Genomic DNA, 21,172 nt, shown 5'->3' on the forward strand with positions numbered 1-21,172 from the left:
CCATATTTTTTCTCCCTCTTCCCCTTACTTCCCCTCTTCCCAAGACAGCAAGTATTCTGATACAGGTTATACATGTATAATCCTTTTTGTTAGAATTTGTTAGAAAATAATAAGTCAGTTGCCTAATTTAGCATGGTACTTAGCAAATTCTCTAGCTCACTAATGTATTTAAGTACTCACTGGAGTTCACACTTTTGGGAGATTCACAAATCAGAAACTCACAATCCCACTCTCTCGGAGGAGTCAATCTTTTACACTGAGCATAAAAAGAGCTTCAGTGAAATCAGTCAGGGTCAGTTCAGAAGAAGCCCACTCTCGAAGGTGGAGCCAGATTCATTCATTCCATCTCATACCACTGTGGTGGCAGGCTCTCCTCCTTCACTTCTCCACTGAAAGATAAGCCTCTAAGAGAGCTTATCTCTTAGAGATAGGCCCAAGGAAAGAGACAAGACTTGGAAAGAGAAAATAAATGTTTGGATTTTATCAGCTGGCTGCATTTGAAGTGATTATTACTCTGAACAGAAACTAAGGCTGTCTCCAGAAAATCTGCCCAAGAAACCCTCCCAGAGAGAATCTTATATTTATACAAAAGAAGAGAACACTACACCTTTTAAACATATTTTCATATTTGTCACATTGTACAAGAAAGAGGAAAAAACTACAAGAAAGGAAAAGTAAAAAAGAAAAAGTTGAAAATACTGTGCTTTGATCCACATTCAATCTCCATAGTTCTTTCTCTGTCTTTTGTCTTTGTATCTTTGGTGTCTAGCACAGTGTCTGGTACATGGCAGAGATTTAATACATGATTGCTGAATTGGAAAAAAATATAATGTACTGGAGAGGTTGTAGAGGCTGATATCGATTATTTTGAGAAATTAGATGTTTGGAAAAGAATAAAAGTTAACAGCTTGCAGTAAGAAGCCAGAATTGATATTAAATTACATTAAACTAAATTTCTAGTAGACCTCTTTGAAATAATTAGTTGACTTCCTCTAGGGGTTTTCTGCATTAGCAAGTGAGAAAAGAGAAGGAATATGGTGGGAATAATCCAGAGTTAGACTTCAGAAAGGGATAAGTTGAAATAGGATAATTGATGCAAAGGACTGCACTAAAGAAAGTTAGTGCAGAAATCAATTTCTTTAGCAAGTAAGGAGCAGTGAAGAGACTGGGGATTGTGATTAGTCAGCCTTCTGAGAGTGCTGGTGAGGTTATTTTGAAATAACCAGGATGACAATTTAAGTAAAATGGAAAAAGAAAAAGGGCACATTCTTGGAAATCTTTCTTTATAAAGGGTTTTTCTAGTTTCTCTATAAGGTGGCATAGAGGGAATCATCATAGCAACTAGGTTTGAAATTTTGAAACTATTATTCTTTGTAATAATATAATATCTAGTCTTGGGTAATGGTTAGTATGATAAATTCTTTATCTCCAAACCCTGAAGTTTTAGCTCTTAATTGGCTTTGACCAGTCCAGTGGCAACAAAAAGAAATGCTTTTTCTTCTTTGGCTATGTACATGTACAAATATTTGGAAATGCCATGAGAGATAATATAGTGTGAAAAAAAAGGCTGGATTTTGGATCAGAAGAACTGGTTCAGTTATTTATTTTGCCATCTACTTAAGTGATCTCGAACAGGTCATTTTCCTCTCATGATGCTTTGTTGGTACATGCAGCAGCTCCTCAGTCATAGGGCCTCTGCCTGGCACTGTTTTCTGTAGATCTTCTGCCTAATGCTGCTCTCCTGGCCCTGTGGTCCTTGACAGAGGAAGCTCTGCTGAGGATGAGGATGTAGATCTTCTTTGGTTTTCAGATAGAAAGCTTCAGCAGGAGTCTTCAACTGAATTGCTGTTTTTTCCCATAAGAAGAATAGAATAGCGCTGAGCAGATAGGTCTGCTAGGTTTGAAAGTGGAATGAAATGAGATGCTCAGTTGTTTAACTTAGTCCAGAATCAGTAAAAGACTTGGCCATAGCAGAAGAAATTAAAAAGCTACAAACAATACTGAAGCTACAACTAATTGACTTGAGCACAGCTTCATTGTCTTGCATCATTCTGCTGCTCTGCCTCAGGACCCTGCTGGAGCTCTTCTAAGGTACATTTTGTGCACCTTAGGCAATCTCAGTACTTTTTGTTTCAGGAAGCTATGTCAAGGCCTGAGCCTTAGTTTCTTGAGTTAATTAAATCTTGAGAACATTTTCAATGCCTTCTTTTCCCATAAGCTTATTTTTAAATATGAATATTCCTTTTTGTTCAGTTACTAAATTTGGAATAAAAAGTAAAAGTGTGACTTTGTCCTATCTCCCCTCCCCCCCAATTTTTTGTTAAAACTACCAGTAACTTATAAATTCTATTGTCACTTAATGGCACATTTTTATGTAAAGGACATAATAAAAGAAAAAATATTTTTTATCTTTCAGTATACCAAATACCCCATTTGATTGCATACTGCAATTCAGATTCTCCAATAAAAATATTTAACAAAAAAAAACTCTCTTTTTTGAAATATTCCCCAAATTCTTATAACCCCACTGTTAACCTCTAGAACAGTTTATGACAAAGATTCTTAACCTTTTTTATGTCATATCATTTTCATATCAATCTGATAACACCTAGGGATCCTTTCTCAGAATATTTTAAAATGTATAAGATGAAATGCATAGCATTAAAAAGGAAAGCAAATATACTAAAATATAGTTATGTAGAGTTTTATATATATATATATATATAGTTTTCAAATACAGTTATATATACATATGTGTGTGTGTGTGTATATATATAGTTATCAAAATATTAAAATAAGTTCGTAGACTAAGAGAAGAACCTCTGGTCTAAGATGCATCACTGGACCTGGAGTGTGAAAGACCCAAGTTCAAATTCTGCCTTAGAAGCTGACCTTGAGTGATCCTTGTTAAGTCACTCAATTTCTCTGAGATGCAACCTCTTAATTTGTAAAATGGACATCTATCCCACAGGGCCACCATGAGGATCAGTAGACATAACCAGTGTTTTATAAACCACAGAGTAATATGTAAATGTTAAGTATTATTATTTTCATGGTTAATGCAATTCCAAATACACAATACTTTACTGCTGATTCCTAAGCATTTCCCATATTATAAGATTTCTTATCAGGATAAATTCTTTTATGTGTAATAAGATGTCTCATCTAGCTGATACTTTTTAAAAGGGCTACATATTAAGAGTTATACTACATGTTGGGAATACAAAAACAAACAAGTAATCCTTGTCCTAAAGAAGCATTTACATTTCATTGGAGAGGTTTGAAGGAGCAGGAAGGAAGATAAGACATAACATACCCATTCACTTCTTTTATGTAGTTCCTCTTAGGAAATCTTTGGTGAAAAATGATGGAATTTAAGCCTTTTCCACATTTAAAATGTATTTTCTCTCTCTAGTATGAATTATTTTATGTTTAAATAAAGTTTTCCCTGTGCTTGAAGAATTTTCTAATTTTAGAAAGGAAATAAGTATTTATTAAGTTTTTTTTTTTTAATGTACTAGGCCCTGTACTAAATGATTTACAAATATTATCTCATTTGATCTTTACAACAACCTGCATTTGAGTACTAAAATCAAATAGTTTCCTTCCAGTAAGAATTCTCTGATAGATAATAAGCACTTGGTTTCTCTCCTATATAAATTCTCTCATATTTCTTCTAGCTCCTCTGCTCTGAAGATTTCTTATAAATCCTTAGATTCAAAGAGTTTCTCATTCCAGTATGAAATGTCTACTGTAGATTTCCTGTTTGTTACTTTCAAAAACTTTTCATGTTTTGTTAAGATCCACCAGGTGGCTGAAGGTTTTTCCACATTTATTTACATTCATAATATTTCTATTAAACAGAAATTTCTGGTCAGGAATCATCTAGTCTGACTGTTTTCTGAATTGTAACTAAAAGGCTTTTTGAATGATGGACTAAAGACCAATTCCCTACTAAAACTTCTCCTAAATGAAGCATACTCATATATACTGATTTTGTTTAAAGTGCTTATGTGAATGATTATTTGTCTGCTCATATCTCCAGGATATTCTAAATCAATCACATTCCACAGCTCCCTAGTTTAGAATGCTAGAGACCAAGCTTGTGAAGCTTTTTCTAGAATGATGCTTTCATGCAATACTTGAGTCTTTTTTTTTTTTTAATAACTTTTTATTGACAGAACCCATGCCAGGGTAATTTTTTACAGCATTATCCCTTGCACTCACTTCTGTTCTGATTTTTCCCCTCCCTCCCTCCACCTCCCTCTCCCAAATGGCAAGCAGTCCTTTACATGTTGAATAGGTTACAGTATATCCTAGATACAATATATGTTTGCAGAACCGAATAGTTTTCTTGTTGCACAGGGAGAATTGGATTCAGAAGATATAAATAACCCGAGAAGAAAAACAAAAATGCAAGCAGTTTATATTCATTTCCCAGTGTTCTTTCTTTGGGTGTAGCTTCTTGTCCATCCTTGATCAATTGAAACTGAATTAGCTCTCTTTATCGAAGAGATCCACTTCCATCAGAATATATCCTCAAGCAGTATCGTTGTTGAGGTATATAATGATCTCCTGGTTCTGCTCATTTCACTTAGCATCAGTTCATGTAAGTCTCGCCAGTCCTCTCTGTATTCATCCTGCTGGTCATTCCTTACAGAACAATAATATTCCATAACGTTCATATACCACAATTTACTCAACCATTCTCCAATTGATGGGCATCCATTCATTTTCCAGCTTCTAGCCACTACAAACAGGGCTGCCACAAACATTTTGGCACATACAGGTCCCTTTCCCTTCTTTTGTATCTCTTTGGGGTATAAGCCCAGTAGAAACACTGCTGGATCAAAGGGTATGCACAGTTTGATAACTTTTTGAGCATAGTTCCAAATTGCTCTCCAGAATGAGCTGGATGTGTTCACAATTCCACCAACAATAATACTTGAGTCTTGAGTCTTTGATTTCACATAGTTTCCTTATTCAGGGAATCTTCACAAGTTCTTCTTTGGACATTCTCCCTTTGGTATCTTTCTAACAGGAAGATCACATATAGTTTGGAAAAAGCCTTTCCCTTCAGAAGTCCTTTCTTAATCACTTAAGGTACTGAAGTTGTAGAAAAATCTCTCAGTAACAGCAGTGATGCTGATTCAGTACCTTTTAAGAAAATGAACTACAAGGGTGAATGCTGAAAACTATCTATGCATATATTTCGAAAACAAAAAGTTTTTAAAAAATTAAATTAAATTAAAAAGAAAATGAACTAGCTCATCCTAAGTGAAGAATGATTTAATAAATATTTATACCACTGCATCTTACATCTAGCAAGACATTAAAGGTATTCAAAAGGAACTTCTATCACTTAAAATGTTTTTAGGACTGTTTCTAGACAATCTTGATCTTGGAGATAAGGAAAATTTGGTATAGGCAACACTGAATAAGAAAAACTAAATTAGAAATAGAATAATAACAACAACAACAAAACAATAAGCAAAATAATGGTCCGCTGAAGGAGTAACAAAACATGAAAGAATGAAGGCGATAAATTACAGGCTTTGCTGTCTTCACTTAGAAGGACAATTTTGTCCATTTGCTGGGAGGGCCAAATCTTCACAGTAAGTTTCCTGATATAAAAAGTGGCCATGAGCAGAACATCAGGGGTATGATGAAAATAAAAAAGCCTCTTGTAGCTGAAGTAGCTTTCTTGAACCTAAAGTATCAGATTGGCTAGGTCAGCTCTGGTCTATGATACGCTATTGTTCTTTTTATTTAAAACCCAAAGACTTCTCGTTAAAGCTCTTTAGAAACGTAGGGTTTTTACACACCAAGACAGCCAGCTTGGTAGGAAAACTTAGCAGCTTTTTCTACTATTAGGAGGTCTGCTTGTTCTCAGAGCCCTAGCAAAAAAAAAAAAAAAAAAAAAAAAAAAAAAAAAGACTTTTCATCTTTTAAGAATTCTCACACTGGAAACAAAACTTTTTGTACCACAGTCTCATCTACCTACTTCCCAAAGGCTTAAATTTCTCTCTTCTTTTTTTAACTTTAACATGTTGCTTTAGGCAGTATTTCTGTCAGAAGCCTTAGTCTGACTTGAGGTTAGAAATTTCTTCAAACTTCCTGCTTAATATTCAATTGAAGACTACCCTTCTAACAAAATGCCAGGGACTCTATCAATGTTTACAAAGAAGCTAGAAAACTATACAAATCATGGAAAAATATCTATTATAGGGAATTAGCAATCAATCAAGTTAAAGAATTATTAAGAATATGCATGTACCTATGCTGTGTATTAGGGATACAAAGATTTTAAAAAAAGCATATATTCTCCTGGAATATATAATCTAACGGAAAGGATAGAGAATATAATGTAGATTTAGGCAAATATGAGAAAAAGTATAATAATGTCAAAGGACTATAAGAAAATTTTCAGAGGGAGAAAGTTCTTTTATGTGAGGAAATCTTTGAAGAAGTGATATTTGAAATGGATCTTGAAAGAAGGCAATGATTCTAATAGGTCTTTGCCTATAGATATAGGAGGAGTTCATTCTGGATATAATGGGATAGCCTGTGAGAATGCAGAGGTATTAGAAAGGCAGATGAAGAATGGAAATAAGTAGTCTAATTAAGATCAAATATGAAGAACAGTAGGAAAAAAGGCTCCAAAGATAGAATAGAGCCAGGTTTAGAGCTATTTGTAAACACTTTAAGGTTTGCACAATCAATGAAGGTTTTGAAGCAAGAAAGAACATAGTTACATTATTTTGGCAGCTATAAGTAGGATGGTCTAGAGAGGGAAGAGATGAACTTTTAGAATCAACTGGATTATTTTTCTGCATATGTGAAGTGTCTTCAAAATAGTTTTGTTTATTTTTTTTTTATGCGTAGATGTTAGGGAGCTGTCACTGTTTATATTTGTAGGGAACTCTTCCTGCAATCAATGTATTAATTACTTCAGGGATTTCCATGGCTAATCCTTACAGCTATATTTCCTAAAATGTACACTGGGAACTCATTGAATCCTTGATGAATTACTAGCTCAAGATAGTTTATTCACACTAGATGTGCTGCCTGCCATCTTTCAAAGTTTCAGAATGTTTAAGGTGTGTTTTTGTTTACTTGAACTTTCAGTTACAACAATAATTTTTCAAGCTTTCTTGTTTGCAACATATCTTTGTAAAGTTAAATTTTTGATAGTTGCCATGAAAAAAAAAAACAAGTATTGTAGGAAATTCAATATGAAATAAGAAATGAGGGTGGCAGTGTCCAATTTGATTCCAAGATTTGAGAAACTACATAGTACCCAACAGAAATATATATATATATATATCTCATTAGTCAATAAAAGTTATTTAAGAATGAAATTTAAATAAAATTTTTTCTTTAAATTTACAGTATTCTTTTTCCAAGAAGTTACAAAGTTGTTATTTAAGTATAAATACTAAGCTATTTGAACTTAACTATTTAATAAATAAATGGAACTTTTTTTTTTTTTTTTTTGCTTACAGGCAGCATAAAAAAATTTTATGAATACAGAAAATTTGGCCAATTTTTGCCCTATAGTATTGGTCCTTACTGTGTATTTTGTGATGCTGAGATGTTTGGAGGCATTTAATAGTCCCTTTTCAGATGAGTTCCTTCTGGAACTGGAAATTTAATTGCTCCAATTTCTGGTGCTACTGAGGTCAGCAATCTCTGGTGGTTTGTTGGTTAATATTTATCACTTCCATAATTCTGCAAAGGCATTTTTTACAAGTTCCTTTTGGTGGACAACTTCAAATTTTGTTTTTTTATGCATAGAAACCATTTCCTTAGATAAAATACTTTAATGCAAATAAAAAAATAACCCATCAGACCAATTACACCAATTCACCAATTACATTTTGTTACATTTGTTGAAGAGTAAATAAAACCTTCCTTAACTTCTTTTTTTGTTGTTGTTGTCCAGTTCTGATTTTGTTATGTGAGAACCTCCTAATGTGGAAAATACCCTCTATGAGGTGGACTGATAATCTATTTGTAGCATATAGTCTTAGCTAGTTGCTTGGGAGCATGAAGAAATTATTATATTTGTTCCATGATCACACAGGTACTACTATATGCCAAAGGTAGGACTTGAACTCAGATTCCTGACTCCAAGATCAGATCTCAAATGACTATGCTATTTTGTATACTTTGAACATTTTCTAAAAATAAACAAATTCAGTGTTGATTATGAGAAATTAATAAAATATTGAGCTGACAAGAGTGAAAATGAATGTTTGTATTCTGAAGTTGTTCAATACCTGTGAGATATTCTTCACTAATACCCCTGAGCATGTCATCCCATACAATGGGCTTCACATTGGGGTGATGGATGAGCACATGGCTCGCAACTGCTTTCATTTGGGTCAGACACAGTTTTACCATATTGTTCTGTTCCTGCTGCAGCCACTGTTTAGACATCTCCCCTTCACCAAGGTAATATACCTAGGTAGGGAAGAGGAAGAAAGAAGTAAACTCTGGTTTGTGATTTCATTCCCATATAGAAAAGAAGGTAGGTAAAATAAGTAAGAAGGTTCATATTGGGCTATACTTGAAGCCCTTTTATCCTTGTTTATTTTAATGCACACACTGGAGAAAAAATGCAGGTAGACAATTCCCAGGCCCCTGAATGATTACATATGGTAAACATGAAGATAAGCTAGTTCCAGGTTGGGTAGTTCTGGGCACTCTCTTGGTCAGGGATTCTGTAATAACTTGCAGGTTAGAAAAAGTTTTGCTTGTCTGCTACACAAGCATGTAAACTGTTTTGTGTGACTGAACTTTTCCCTTGGTTTTACTTTTTTTTTCACAGAACATTTTTATTACAGAACCAACTTAGATGGTGGAGGGAGGAAGGAGGCAGATAGAGGAAACTATCCAAATGGGGCCAGGAAACAGCTCTGAGGAATAAGTGGAATAAGAGGAATAAGGCAAGGAATACCCTTGCCTTTCAACCTCACAGTGCCTTCAGTCTAACTAATTTCTTTTCCATATGATATAATATTCTAAAAAGAACCTTTCTTCACCTGAATTTCTCTTCTACTCAATCCCTGATGAATTCAGCTAGGCATATACCAAATGGAACTTTTAGCTGTTTCCCTGTTCATCTGATTGCTTTTTACAAAAAGACTCCTGGAAACCAAATTAACCTCTACTTGTTCAAATTTCAAAGAAGAAATTCAGGAATTTCAGTGTACACGAAGAATTTCAAGCACATGTGTTTGTGTATGTATATTTGGGCATGGGGTGGCATATTTTGGAGTATAAGAATAGATTTATTAGCAGGTTGCTGAAGAATCAAAAAAGTCCAGGTACCTGAGTTTCATCTTCATGTCTTTAAAAAAGCTGATCCTTGAAACATTCTCCCCAGTATAGCTCATATTAGCTATTCCACATTCTCCTCAGCTTACCTACTTCTTTGTTTTCCTGGGGTTTAGGTTGTGATTTATTGGCAAATCATATGATATAATTCTTCCCAGATATTTTTAAAGTGAGATTAAAGTTATTTGTAATCACCATGGGCAGAATTAAATAAAGTCACCAACATGTAATGTGAATACAAAGTGAAGTGTTTGTCTCATCCCTTTTTGCCTTGGGGAATGGTGACTTTCGAACTGACTTTTAAAGATTAAAAAAAAAATTATTATTATTATTATTTGCCATAGGCTGTCCTTTCTGGGTAATTTCCTTTGAGATCTGAGTGAAGCAGAATGGAAGTACTCTAAAGCTGAGGGCTCAGGGTGCTTACTCTAATTTACCATACCTCAGGCATGGCTCTGTTCAGTGAAAGGTGAGGTCTCTAGAGGATGAAGTCTGACTCTCCATGCAGAATTCAAGAGTTAGAAGGATAATGAAAGCCACTCATCGACTGCAATAACATTTTAAAAATGAGTTTTTGTGGGCAATTAGTAATTTATACCTTATTTTTTTTCATACTGAATACTCTGATCCTTATGGACAAATCCTTTATATAGCAGACCTATTTCTTCCTTGCCCGGGGGGTGTGGAACTGCAGTTTAAGAGACTTCTTGGGATGGAGGTAAACTCCTCCAAACTCACCATATGCCTGCACTGAGTTTACTCTAGTCTAGTTTGCCAAGCAGTTCAACTGCTTTTCCCTTCCCTTTCCTCTGTACTCCAGCATCTCGTTGCCATAGTATTTCTCACATGGGACTTGACATCTAACTCTCTAAGTATGACTGTATTAGTGATCAACTATATCCTATGATGGATTATGCTGTGATTTCCCTCACTCCCCATTTTATGGATTCTTGTTTTATAGACAATTTTTGCTCAAGTGATTTTTCCTGTGTAACAACAAAAGATGGTAAAACTAAAATCATCTCTGGTCTTAGTTCCATACTATGCCTTTGATGAGCTGGCCATTGACTTATTTAACATTTAACTAAAACTGCGTATTTTTATTCTCACCTGTTGGTCATGAGTCTTATATAATTAAAATCTATAGCTGTGATCAAATTTAGGGAAGAAATCTAATCAACATAATGACAAATTATAATTAAAGGGGACTCAAGATGAAATAACTACCTTCTGATAGAAAGGTGATGGATTCAGAATACAGATTGCGACACAGTTTATTTAAAGTTGGCCAGTAAGGGAGTTTGTTTTGTTTGACTATACTAAAAGGTATTTTGTTTTTCTTGTTTTCTCATCAGGGGAAAGGGAGGTGAGATAGAGGGAAAGCAGATCTTTCTTTCAATGTAAGATTTGAATTTTTTTCTGAATTTTTTAATAAAACCTATTTTTCCAAATACATGCAAAGATAGTTTTCAATATTCTCCTTCGCAAAACCTTGTATCCAAATTTTTGTCCCTCACTCCCTCCTTCTCTCCTAGTCAGCAAGCAATCCAATAAAGATTAAACATGTGCAATTCTTCTAAACATTTCCATATTTGTCATGCTACAAAAGAAAAATCAGATCAAAAGGGGAAAAAAAAATTCAAGCACGCAAATAACAACAAAAAAAAGGGTGAAAATACTATGCTTTGATCCAAATTCAATCTCCTTAGTTCTCTGTATGGATATGGATGGCTCTTCCTATTACAAGGCTATTAAAATTGCCTTTAATCATCTCATTGCTGAAAACAGTCAAATCCATTACAGTTGATCATCACATAATCTTGTTGTTGCTGTGTACAATATCTCTTGGTACTCACTTCACTTCGCATCAGTTCATGTAAGTCTTTCCAGGCTTTTCTAAAATCAGCCTGATCATCATTTCTTATAGAATAACAACATTCCATTATATTCATATATTACAGCTTTTTTCAGCCATTTCCTAACTGATGGGCATCCACTCAATTTCCAGTTCCTTGCCACCACAAAAAGAATTGCTACAAATATTTTTGCATATGTGGTCTTTCCCCCTCTTTTATGATCTTTTTGGGATACAGACCTAGTAGAGACACAGCTGGATCAAAGGGTATGCGAAATTTTATAGCCCTTTGGGCATAGTTCCAACATGCTCTTCAGAATGATTGGATCTATTCACAACTCTACAAACAATGTATTAATGTCTCATTTTTCCCACATCCCCTCTGTTGTGCTAAGGAAGCCACCTGCCAGTGGCTGCTAGAGGTCTAACTCAGATCTGTAGAATAGATCTCTTCATGTGGGAGGAGTGGGAGGAAGAGAAGTAGAAGGAGGAGAAAGAGAAGTAAGAGGAGGAGGAAGAGAAGGAGGAGAAGGAGGAGGAGGAGGAGGAGGAGGAGGAGGAGGAGGAGGAGGAGGAGGAGGATTCAAGGAGACTAAGAGGCAGTTGCGTTCTCTGACTTATCTCCTGAAAGGCAGTTGCATTGTCTGACCTCTCTCCTCTTCCCTCTGCCTACAGTTTATTTCATTCCCACTGCACAAGCAACACCTGTGTCAATAAGGGCTGCCCTACAACTCCCTCAAGTGTCACAATCCACAACTGTGGAGGTTCTTGAAAAACTGACCTGCCCCTTCATCCCGGCATGGTTCTAACATCCTCCAATATTTATTATCTTTTCCTGTCATCTTAGCCAATTTGAGAGGTGTGACAGGTTACCTCAGAATTGTAAGATTTAATTTTTTAAAAATTCAGGGAATATTGATTAGAAGTGAGGCTTTTACTGGTATTGAAAAATTTCTTAAGGTAATCCTTTTGAAAATACATTTATTATTTTTGTTTTGAAAAGCAGAAACCAGAATGCAGAATAAAGTGAAGGCAAGGAGGAATTTAGGAGAACATGGGGAAAATTCTATAATTCAAGGTAGTAGAAGGCTATTCTGTTTTTGTTTTTTAAATAAGGCTAGACATGATTAATAAATGAGAATGGGTACTTCAGGAAATTTCCAGGACTGGAGGGAGATGTCATACCTCATCACATCCTATGTGGAACCAACGAATACCTCTGTGAAGCTCCATTACTTGTTTGATCATTGTACCCACTAATGCCAGGGATTCCTCTTTGTGGGGGTTCAAGGCATTTGGAAACAACTCCACTTCCCGGAGGTGAGAAAATTGCTCATGTTTCAGAACAAACTGCAGGAAGAGAGAGTTAATTTGCTCAATCACTGACAAAATAAAATTGGACATGGGGTGGAGGGCTATGAGGAAAGAATATTGTATAAAATGTCATGGTATATACTAAGTAGTAATAAAATACAAGGTACAAGGCATCTTTGTTTAATTGTTTTTCTTTGTTAAAAGGATAGATTTAATTTGGAAATAGGGGAGCATAAAAAAAGAGAGGGAGAAAAGAGAGGGAGAATGGGAGAATATTTCCAAAATGATTGTGCTCTGAGAACAAAAGGTCTACTGTGTACTTAGTGCCTACTATATACTAAGTATTATCCTAAGCTTTTGTTGTTTAGTTGTTTCATTTGTGTCTGACTCTTAGGAACCCTATTTGAGGCTTCTTGACGAAGAAACTAGAGTGGTTTGCCATTTCCTTCTCTAGCTCACTTTAAAGATGAGAAAACTGAGGCAAACAAGATAAAAATGGCTTGCCCAGGTCACACAGCTAGTGTTTGAGGTCAGTTAAAGCTTAGGAAGATGAATCTTCTTGACTCTAGGCTGGCACACTATTTACTGTGCCACTTCCTCAGGTGCTGGGTACGCAGGGTAAAAGTGAACCACTCCCTGCTCTCAGGAAGCTTACATTCTAACAGGGGATGTACATGTACATATAAGTTGGTATAAAGTATATGCAAGATAAATAGAAAGATTTCATGTGAAAGGTGCACTGGATAGAAAACAAAGGAGGCAGAGGTGAGAGAAACAGGACATAGTTATAACGAAAGTGGAGAGATAGAAGATTGAATGGAATATCTGAGGAATAGCATGAAGGCCAGGAGAATAATGAATGATAAAGAGAGAAATGTAGGTTAGAGCCAGATTGTTAAGGGCTTTCAAAAATAAACAAAGGAGTTTATATTTGATTCTAGAAGCAAAAAGAGCCAGTGGAAGATATTAAGTTGGTAAGTGGTGATATGATCAGTACCGAGTTTTAAAAAAATAATTTTAGCGATGGGCTAGAAGATTTTTTACTTCAGAGGGAAAAGACTTGATGCAGGGACACCAATTAGGAGGAATATATAATTGTTTATACAAGAGGTCATAAGGGTGATAGTCATGTGCAAAGAGAGAAGGGGAAAGATATGAGAAATTGTGGCAAAAGAATTAAGATTTGGCAACTGACTGTATATGTGGGAGAGAAGAATGAGATATTAAGGATAATATCAAGATTAGTGAAACTGAGTGACTGGAAGGATGGTGATGCACATAACAAAAACATGGAAGCTCAGGTGGGAGGTGAATTTTAGGGGAATACAGTTTATGATCTATAAGGTTCTTTCTTTGTAGTTCTATTTCTATAAGCGTCATTTCTGTTCACTTTAAAAAGATAATTCCTCACTTACTTCCATATGTCCAAATGTCTGCACCAAGGGAATAATCTCCAACTCATGTAACTTAGCCTGATGAAGAATTTCTTTGATCTCAGAGGGACTAGAGAAATGAATTAAGAGGGAAATTAATAAAGATGTTTTCAATACAATTTTGCCCATACCCTCACTAAGAAATGACAGTCCATACCAATTTCTTGAGGGATAACCTCAAAAAGTACCACAGTCTACAAATCTTCATTATCATAAAATCTTCTTTTAAGAGGGGGTTGGGGGAAAGTATTTCCTTCAAGATTTGGATAAGAATGATGGTACTTAAAAAAAATTCCTGAAGCCCCTGAAATAATTGTAAACTGTTCCTTCAATAAATTGTAATCTAAATAAATAGATTTATTATATGTGTACTTACAGCTAAGGAAACAGAGGTCAGAAGAAGCAATGTGGTCTGGCTTGAATGAAGTCAGAGACCTCTACCATAATCTTAGCTTTATTATTGATTGTGTGACAGGCAAGTCACTTTACCAACATCATTAAACTGTCTCAAGTTCCTCAATCACTCCTAGCATCTTCACCATCCCCTAATACTCCCATTCTGAATGGTCACATCTCTGACATCCATATTCAAAATAAATCCTTCTGATCTCTGGGGTTCTATGGCACTTTGCACCTCTTTTATGTGCTTTTACAATCTATTTTGCAAGCATATTCATTTGCAAGTTCCTTCAAATTGGAACTGCCTCTTACTTATCTTTGTATTTCTTTTAGCATCATGCCAAGCATTCTGCACAGAATAGATACCTTTCTAATTAAACCTTTAAATACCTTAGTGTCATTGTTTGTAAAATGAATTAAAGTAAATGCCACTCTCTACTTCATAGATATGCTGTGAAGATCCAAGGAAAAAGAACATAAGAAATGTCATCTCTGATTAGACTTGTGGAGCAGTGAACCCAGCATTTGGTTTTTGATAGAAGTACCAATAATTTTTGCGAAGGTAGATTTTTCCTCTCTGACCATAAAACTCAAAAGATTATAGAAGTAACGGAAAAACTATTAGATTTAAAAAGTAACACTTTCTTAATGATTATTAAGAACAAATTTTACTAAGTTTGTTTAAATACCCCATTTAGGATTACCATGCATGAATTTATCCAACCTTTTTGAAGCTATTTATATTTCTTATATATGTCTATACCACCTCTTGGATTAGTTAATGAGTAATGTAACTACTCACTAGTACTACCTAACATTATTTTTTAAATAAATCAAGGCCTTCCTTTTGTTTATCTTAAATGTATCTTCTTAATTTTAACATACCAAGGTCTGTCTTTCTGCCTTTCATGATTTTGTAGATTTTTAACCTATCCCTTTTCAGCTTTTACCTTTTTAGTCTGAAATGTTTTAATCTGGCTGTACACAATCATCCTCACAGTTCTTAAAAAGAAAAAAAAAAGGCAGCTATACAAAACTTAAAGACAAAATGGCATACTATATAGACATCTGGCATCACAGACACTGGTCCTAAGTCACCTCTAATCCATAAAGTGGACCCCGGGCAAGTCACTTAAAATCTCAGTGCTAGGGGTTGTCAAATTCAAACAGAAACAGGGCCCCTTACCAAACAAGTGAGGGTCACTCACTTAGAAAACCATATATCAAAATCAAGTTATTTTATAATATTTATATTTTTATAACTTATTATATTTAATTATATTTATATTGATAAATTATTTTGTTAAATACTTTGCAATTATATTTTAATCTTGTTCATCCTTCCCTTGTATTCCCCAAAGGGTTTGACACTTCTGCTCTACGCTAGTCATTAACAAATTACAGAGAAACTGAAACCTACAGTGATAGAGGGAGTTTCCTTATCTGGCAGTTTCCTATATTAATGAAATCATAGATCTAGAACTTGTCCCTATATAAGCCTGTCCAATATTGATTTTCTCTTATTAATATGTCATTGTTCTGTTACTAGAGATTGATTCTAGATCAAAAATGAGTCCACCAAAATGACACTATAATCATAAATGATCATAAATGATAAAAATGATCATAAATTCTCAATTGCCCAAGAACCTTTTTGAATTTGTTTTTTGCTTTAAAATAAATTTCGCTATTTTTCCACTTTCAACTCATTGTTACTCTCAGATTAATGCATCCCTAGACCTTCTGGTTACCTCGTAGCCCTCAGGATACCTGTAGGCATGCCTGGCTCTTAGAAGCTGTAGAGGGCCCTCATAGGGAAACATGTCTTCATACTCGATAAGGATTCCATTGGCACCAAGGGCATGGAAGAGAGGGAAGATCTGGAAAAAGAAAAAAGTACAAATCATTAAGCATAGGTTGGACTACATAAATGACTAGAATTGAAATTTGTATTCTATCACCTACAAAGGAGGTAAAAAATCATTCACATATTAATGTTAATTCTTTTAATCATTTCACTATTTAGTTGAAATCAATATGTAAACAAGAATTTTGACTATGACTATAATATTCAAGAATTAAACTCGAATGGCAAGCAAGTAGAATGGAGCTCAAATCTAATGACAAAAATCTGGTAATATATTTGGTAGCTTAAGGGAAACTGTTAGTACGGTTTTTTCATCTCATTTTCTAACCTTTGCCTAGTAAGTGATGTAGTTACATTACAAGGACTGATGGCTGACTGCCTGGGCTACTGAAATGATGGAGTTAATTTGTGGTTAGTAGCAAGGGCAAAGGCTTTGATGAAGCAGGTTAACATCTATACATTGAGACTGAATGACAACTGAGATGGGATTGTCTGAGGATTACTTACTTGTGTTAGGAAAGAGGGCTGTGTATGCTTTGGGGAACAAGGCTTACTATCTATGATTATATAATTGCTATACTCCAAATCCATTAAAAATATAATTTAACTGATAGGTGAAGCCCAATAAAAATTTTGAATCTGAGATACATTTAGAAGATAATAATATGGAATGAAAATGACCTATAGAGATCAAGAACCTGAGGGACTAGAGTTAAGAGGACAGAGATAGAAGGATTTGAAGAAACAAGCCTACTGTCCCTCACACATGACATTTTCCACAACTATTTTGGAATGCATTCTTTCATTTATGCCTCTAAGAATCTTTAGCTTCCTTAACTACTTAGCTTAAGTATTTCACATACAAGATTTTTATGATCCCCTTTACCTTGCAATTTACAGTGAATATATTTACTTTATACAAGTACATGTGTATTCTACAATAGGATATAAATTTCTTGAGGGAAGGGACTATTTTATTTTTGCCTTTGTATCCTAGTGCCTACCATAATACCTGGCACATCATAGATACTTAATAAATACTTGCTGATTGAATGAAAAAGAAATGTGCTAGCTACCTGATTATTCATCTAGACTTTCCTTAGCTCTCCTCAACTTCTTTTCTTTATCACAAGTATTCATGGATTTTCCTTTTATTTTGTACTTCTATACTACATTCTTCAAATTATAAATGCCTCTTTTATAGGTTAATAACCATTTACTAAAATAACTGTTAGCTCATGATTACTTGGACTAATGAAGGGAAACCAAGGTTTAGATATTTTAAAAGTAAATAATCCTCAAATTATTTATAATTGCATGCACTCTTTTATTTGTTGGACTGTCTGGCTCAAAACAATAATAAAGTCAATTTTCTCCACGTATGTTGACTAATATTGGCAGGAAGACTATAAAACATGTTGAGTGGTAAGGGAAATCCAACCTCAGATTAACAAATGAACAAAAAAGACATCATTAATATAGAATAGGCTTAATCTACTGGGAAAAGTATTGAATTGAGAGTCAGCAGAACCATCACTTTATTGTGTAAGCTTTATTCAGTCTGTTAGATCTTTTGGATGGACCTACAAACAGGTTTATAAAACCTTTTTTTTTTTTTTTTAAAGGCTGGAGTTGGACTAGATGACCTCTAATATTTCCTTTCACATTTAAATTTGTGATCTTAAAAAACATATATTTTAAAATTTAAGTTGTACTTTTCAACTCTTTCTTCATGTTTCTCTGAACATCATTGCAGCTTAGTCTGACCAGTTTTCTTAGAACTAATCCCTTAGTATTCTTCAAGTACAATGTCTAGCATACATCAAAGAACATACTAAATAAATGAAACTGAAGGTCATCAGATAAATCCATTTTACACCAAAGACTAGAAATACGTCAGGGCATTAGACTGATTCGGAGAAAGTGCAATAATTATTCTAAATTAAAATTTCTGCAAAATAAAGAAAACTAACATTAAGATGTTATTACAAAGTAAAAGAATAAGCCTCAGAGACAAATGCAATCCTTACCTCTGCCAGGTATGAGACCTTGGGAGGAGCTCCTTTAAGGTCCAAGTGCACCAATTGCATTCTGAATGGTGAAGAGTCTGACATTTCAGCATTTATTAATGCTTTTTTTTTTTTTTTAATAGTCAAAATGGCTAGTGTGGCCTCTTCTACCAAAAGAAGAAATAAGAATTATAATTAGACTTCTCAGCATCTCTGTTAATTCTTATATTGCCTGTAGTTATACTCTGTTCTTTAGGACAGTAGTGTCCAAGATTTTTGTGGTTGTGTGCAATGGAGGACTCTCCACAACAGTAAATCATGTCTTTAACACCATCACAACTATCCTTTACCCATTACAAACTGACTATTAGTTACATCACATCCCAGTCAGGCCCCTAAAAGCAATTATACTTTAATCCCAACTTAGGCAATTACAGTAACATCTCTGCAAAGACCCTTGGAAATCCCGTTCCTTTACTTTAGCATATCCAGTTAGATAAAACAAGGTCAGAATAGGTGGTAGTCCATTTGAGAGAAAAACTCAACAAGATACTATGTAACTATAAATGGATTTCAGCTTTCTCATCTCAAAAATTGAAGAATACTCATCATCTCAAAGGAAGGGAAAAGAAAAAGACTTCAAACTAATTTCCAAATCTTAATATAGTAATTAGAGTTAAGTGAAACCAGGAGAAAGAATGCAAAAAATCATTAAAACAGGTTTGGGGTTGAATTGAAAATTTATTGGTAAAAAAATTATGAAAGATAGGGGGAAGAGAATAAGCATTTTATAGTGCCTATTATGTACCAGGCTGTATTCTAAGCACTTTTTATAAATATTATCTCATTTGAATCTTATAACAATCCTGGGAGGTAGATATTATTATTATTATCTCTATTTTACAGATGAGGAAACTGAGGTAAACAGGGGTTAAGTGATTAGCTCAGGTCATATAGCTAGTAAGTTTATGAGGCTGGGATTTGAACTCAAGTCTTCCTGACTCCAAGCCCAGTGCTCTATCCACTATGCTACCAGATACCTTATGAAGATTTGTTTATTTTGCTTAGGTTGATATTAGAGTTAATTCCCATTCCCTGATTTTATGCCAGCAAGGAAGCAGGGAAGATGAAGTTCTAGAACATATTGTGCTGGGCAGGGAAGCAGTGTGGAAAAACAAGTAAACAAACAAGCAAACAAACAAAACCAACACAACAAAATTCAATAATCATTTGGAAAATGGATAATCTAAGGTTTATAAATTAACTATAAGGTTAAATTGAAGTAAGAAACTGGTATGCAGCTGGAGAGACTTACATGAACTGATGCTGAGTGAAATGAGCAGAACCAGGAGATCATTATACACTTCAAGAACAATACTGTATGAGGATGTATTCTGATGGAAATGGATATCTTCAACAAAGAGAAGATCTAATTCAGTACCAATTGATCAATGATGGACAGAAGCAGCTATACCCAGAGAAGGAACACTGGGAAATGAGTATAAACTGTTTGCATTTTTGTTTTTCTTCCCAGGTCATTTTTACCTTTTGAATCCAATTTTTCATGTGCAACAAGAGAACTGTTCAGTTCTGCACACATATATTGTATCTAGGATATAATATAACATATTTAACATGTATAAGACTACTTGCCATCTAGGGGAGAGGGTGGAGGGAAGGAAGGGAAACAGAAGTGAGTACAAGAGATAATGGGTAAAAAATTACCCATGCATGTATACTGTCAATAAAAAGTTATAATTATTTAAAAAAAATAAATAAATTTAAACCCCTCCCCTCCCCCAAAAGAAACTGGTATGCTTTGGCAAGGTTTTTGTACTCAAAATAAAATTTACATGGAAACATGAAAGCATAATCCTACTTACATAGTTTTGTTTAAAAAAATCAAAACAAAAAAGTTCCCATTAAATCACTCAGGGTACAGTAAAACAACAGAACAGCTTTTTAGAATGAATATCATAAAGTATGTACAAATATATGGACCACTGGTAAATATTTGGTAGAGACAACCTTGACAAATTGAAGCTGTCTCAAATGTTGACTTTCTTTAAAACTTTATCAATTACTTCCACCAAACTGTGGTCTTGGACAGATAGGGTCAACAAAAGGAACCCTTTTCATCAGTATAGAAATTCTACTATAACTTCCATATACATTCTGAATTTCTATTATTTCCTGCTTTCCTAAAGACCACTTCTGTCTATACTGCTCTTCTAACAGTAATAATAGGTGCAGAATCAGCATTTAATTAATTATTTACTAAGTGCTAGGTATTGTGTTAAATTCTGGATTTAAAATAAGCAAAAATACAGTTTCAGCCCTCAAACAGCTTACATGCTCCTGGAGGAAGATAATACATATAAGGCAGCTAAAAAGGGAAGAGGGCATCTAAAGGTTCTTGGAGTAACTCACTAATTGGAGATGGGATCAGCGGAAGCATGGTGGTTAAGTCTGAACTGATAAAGCACAGTTGGTGTGGACCCTTCCTCAAAAAGGAAGATATGAAAATATAAGAATTTTACAAGCAGCAGGCATAATCACAGTTTATTTATTAGCATAGGCTACTGTGAAAACAAAATAAAAAGGAAACAAAAAGAAGTGTAGATTTTTTCAGTTATGCTGACAATTCTTCAGCATTGAAAAATATGAGCATGTATTTCATAGCTAATATTCTTTTCCCCCAAAAAAATTCCAAGCATAATCTATTTATTAATAAAGATAGCAATTACCAATAAATATGATCACTAGTCACTTGAACTGACAAGATATTTTCTTTTCTTTCTTTTTTTTTTTTTAAAGAGTAAAAACGCTATGTTGTGATCCACCTTCAGTTTTCACAGTCCTCTCTCTGGGTATAGATGGCTCTCATCATCACAAGATCATTGGAAAACTGGCCTGAATCATCTCATTGTTGAAAAGAGCCACATTCATCAGA

At 34.5% G+C, this 21,172-nt stretch overlaps 1 protein-coding gene across 4 annotated transcripts in view; it reads right to left on the reverse strand.

Moving 5' to 3' along the window:
• The window catches only part of HEXD (hexosaminidase D), a 39,099-nt gene that overhangs the window by 14,215 nt on the left and 3,712 nt on the right, over positions 1-21,172 (reverse strand). For 3 of the 4 annotated variants that reach the window (XM_051995638.1, XM_051995637.1, XM_051995640.1), the window contains exons 2-6: positions 18,241-18,386; positions 16,114-16,223; positions 13,927-14,014; positions 12,383-12,547; positions 8,283-8,466 (exon numbers count right to left, since the gene is read on the reverse strand). In XM_051995638.1, the coding sequence (XP_051851598.1) occupies positions 8,283-8,466; positions 12,383-12,547; positions 13,927-14,014; positions 16,114-16,223; positions 18,241-18,324 (631 nt within the window). In that variant the 5' untranslated portion in view covers positions 18,325-18,386. Of the gene's footprint in view, positions 1-8,282; positions 8,467-12,382; positions 12,548-13,926; positions 14,015-16,094; positions 16,224-18,240; positions 18,387-21,172 lie in introns of those variants that run through there. The other variant, XM_051995639.1, reaches the window with a different exon arrangement.

Source organism: Antechinus flavipes, chromosome 4, assembly GCF_016432865.1.
Source record: "Antechinus flavipes isolate AdamAnt ecotype Samford, QLD, Australia chromosome 4, AdamAnt_v2, whole genome shotgun sequence".
Lineage (NCBI taxonomy): Eukaryota > Metazoa > Chordata > Mammalia > Dasyuromorphia > Dasyuridae > Antechinus > Antechinus flavipes.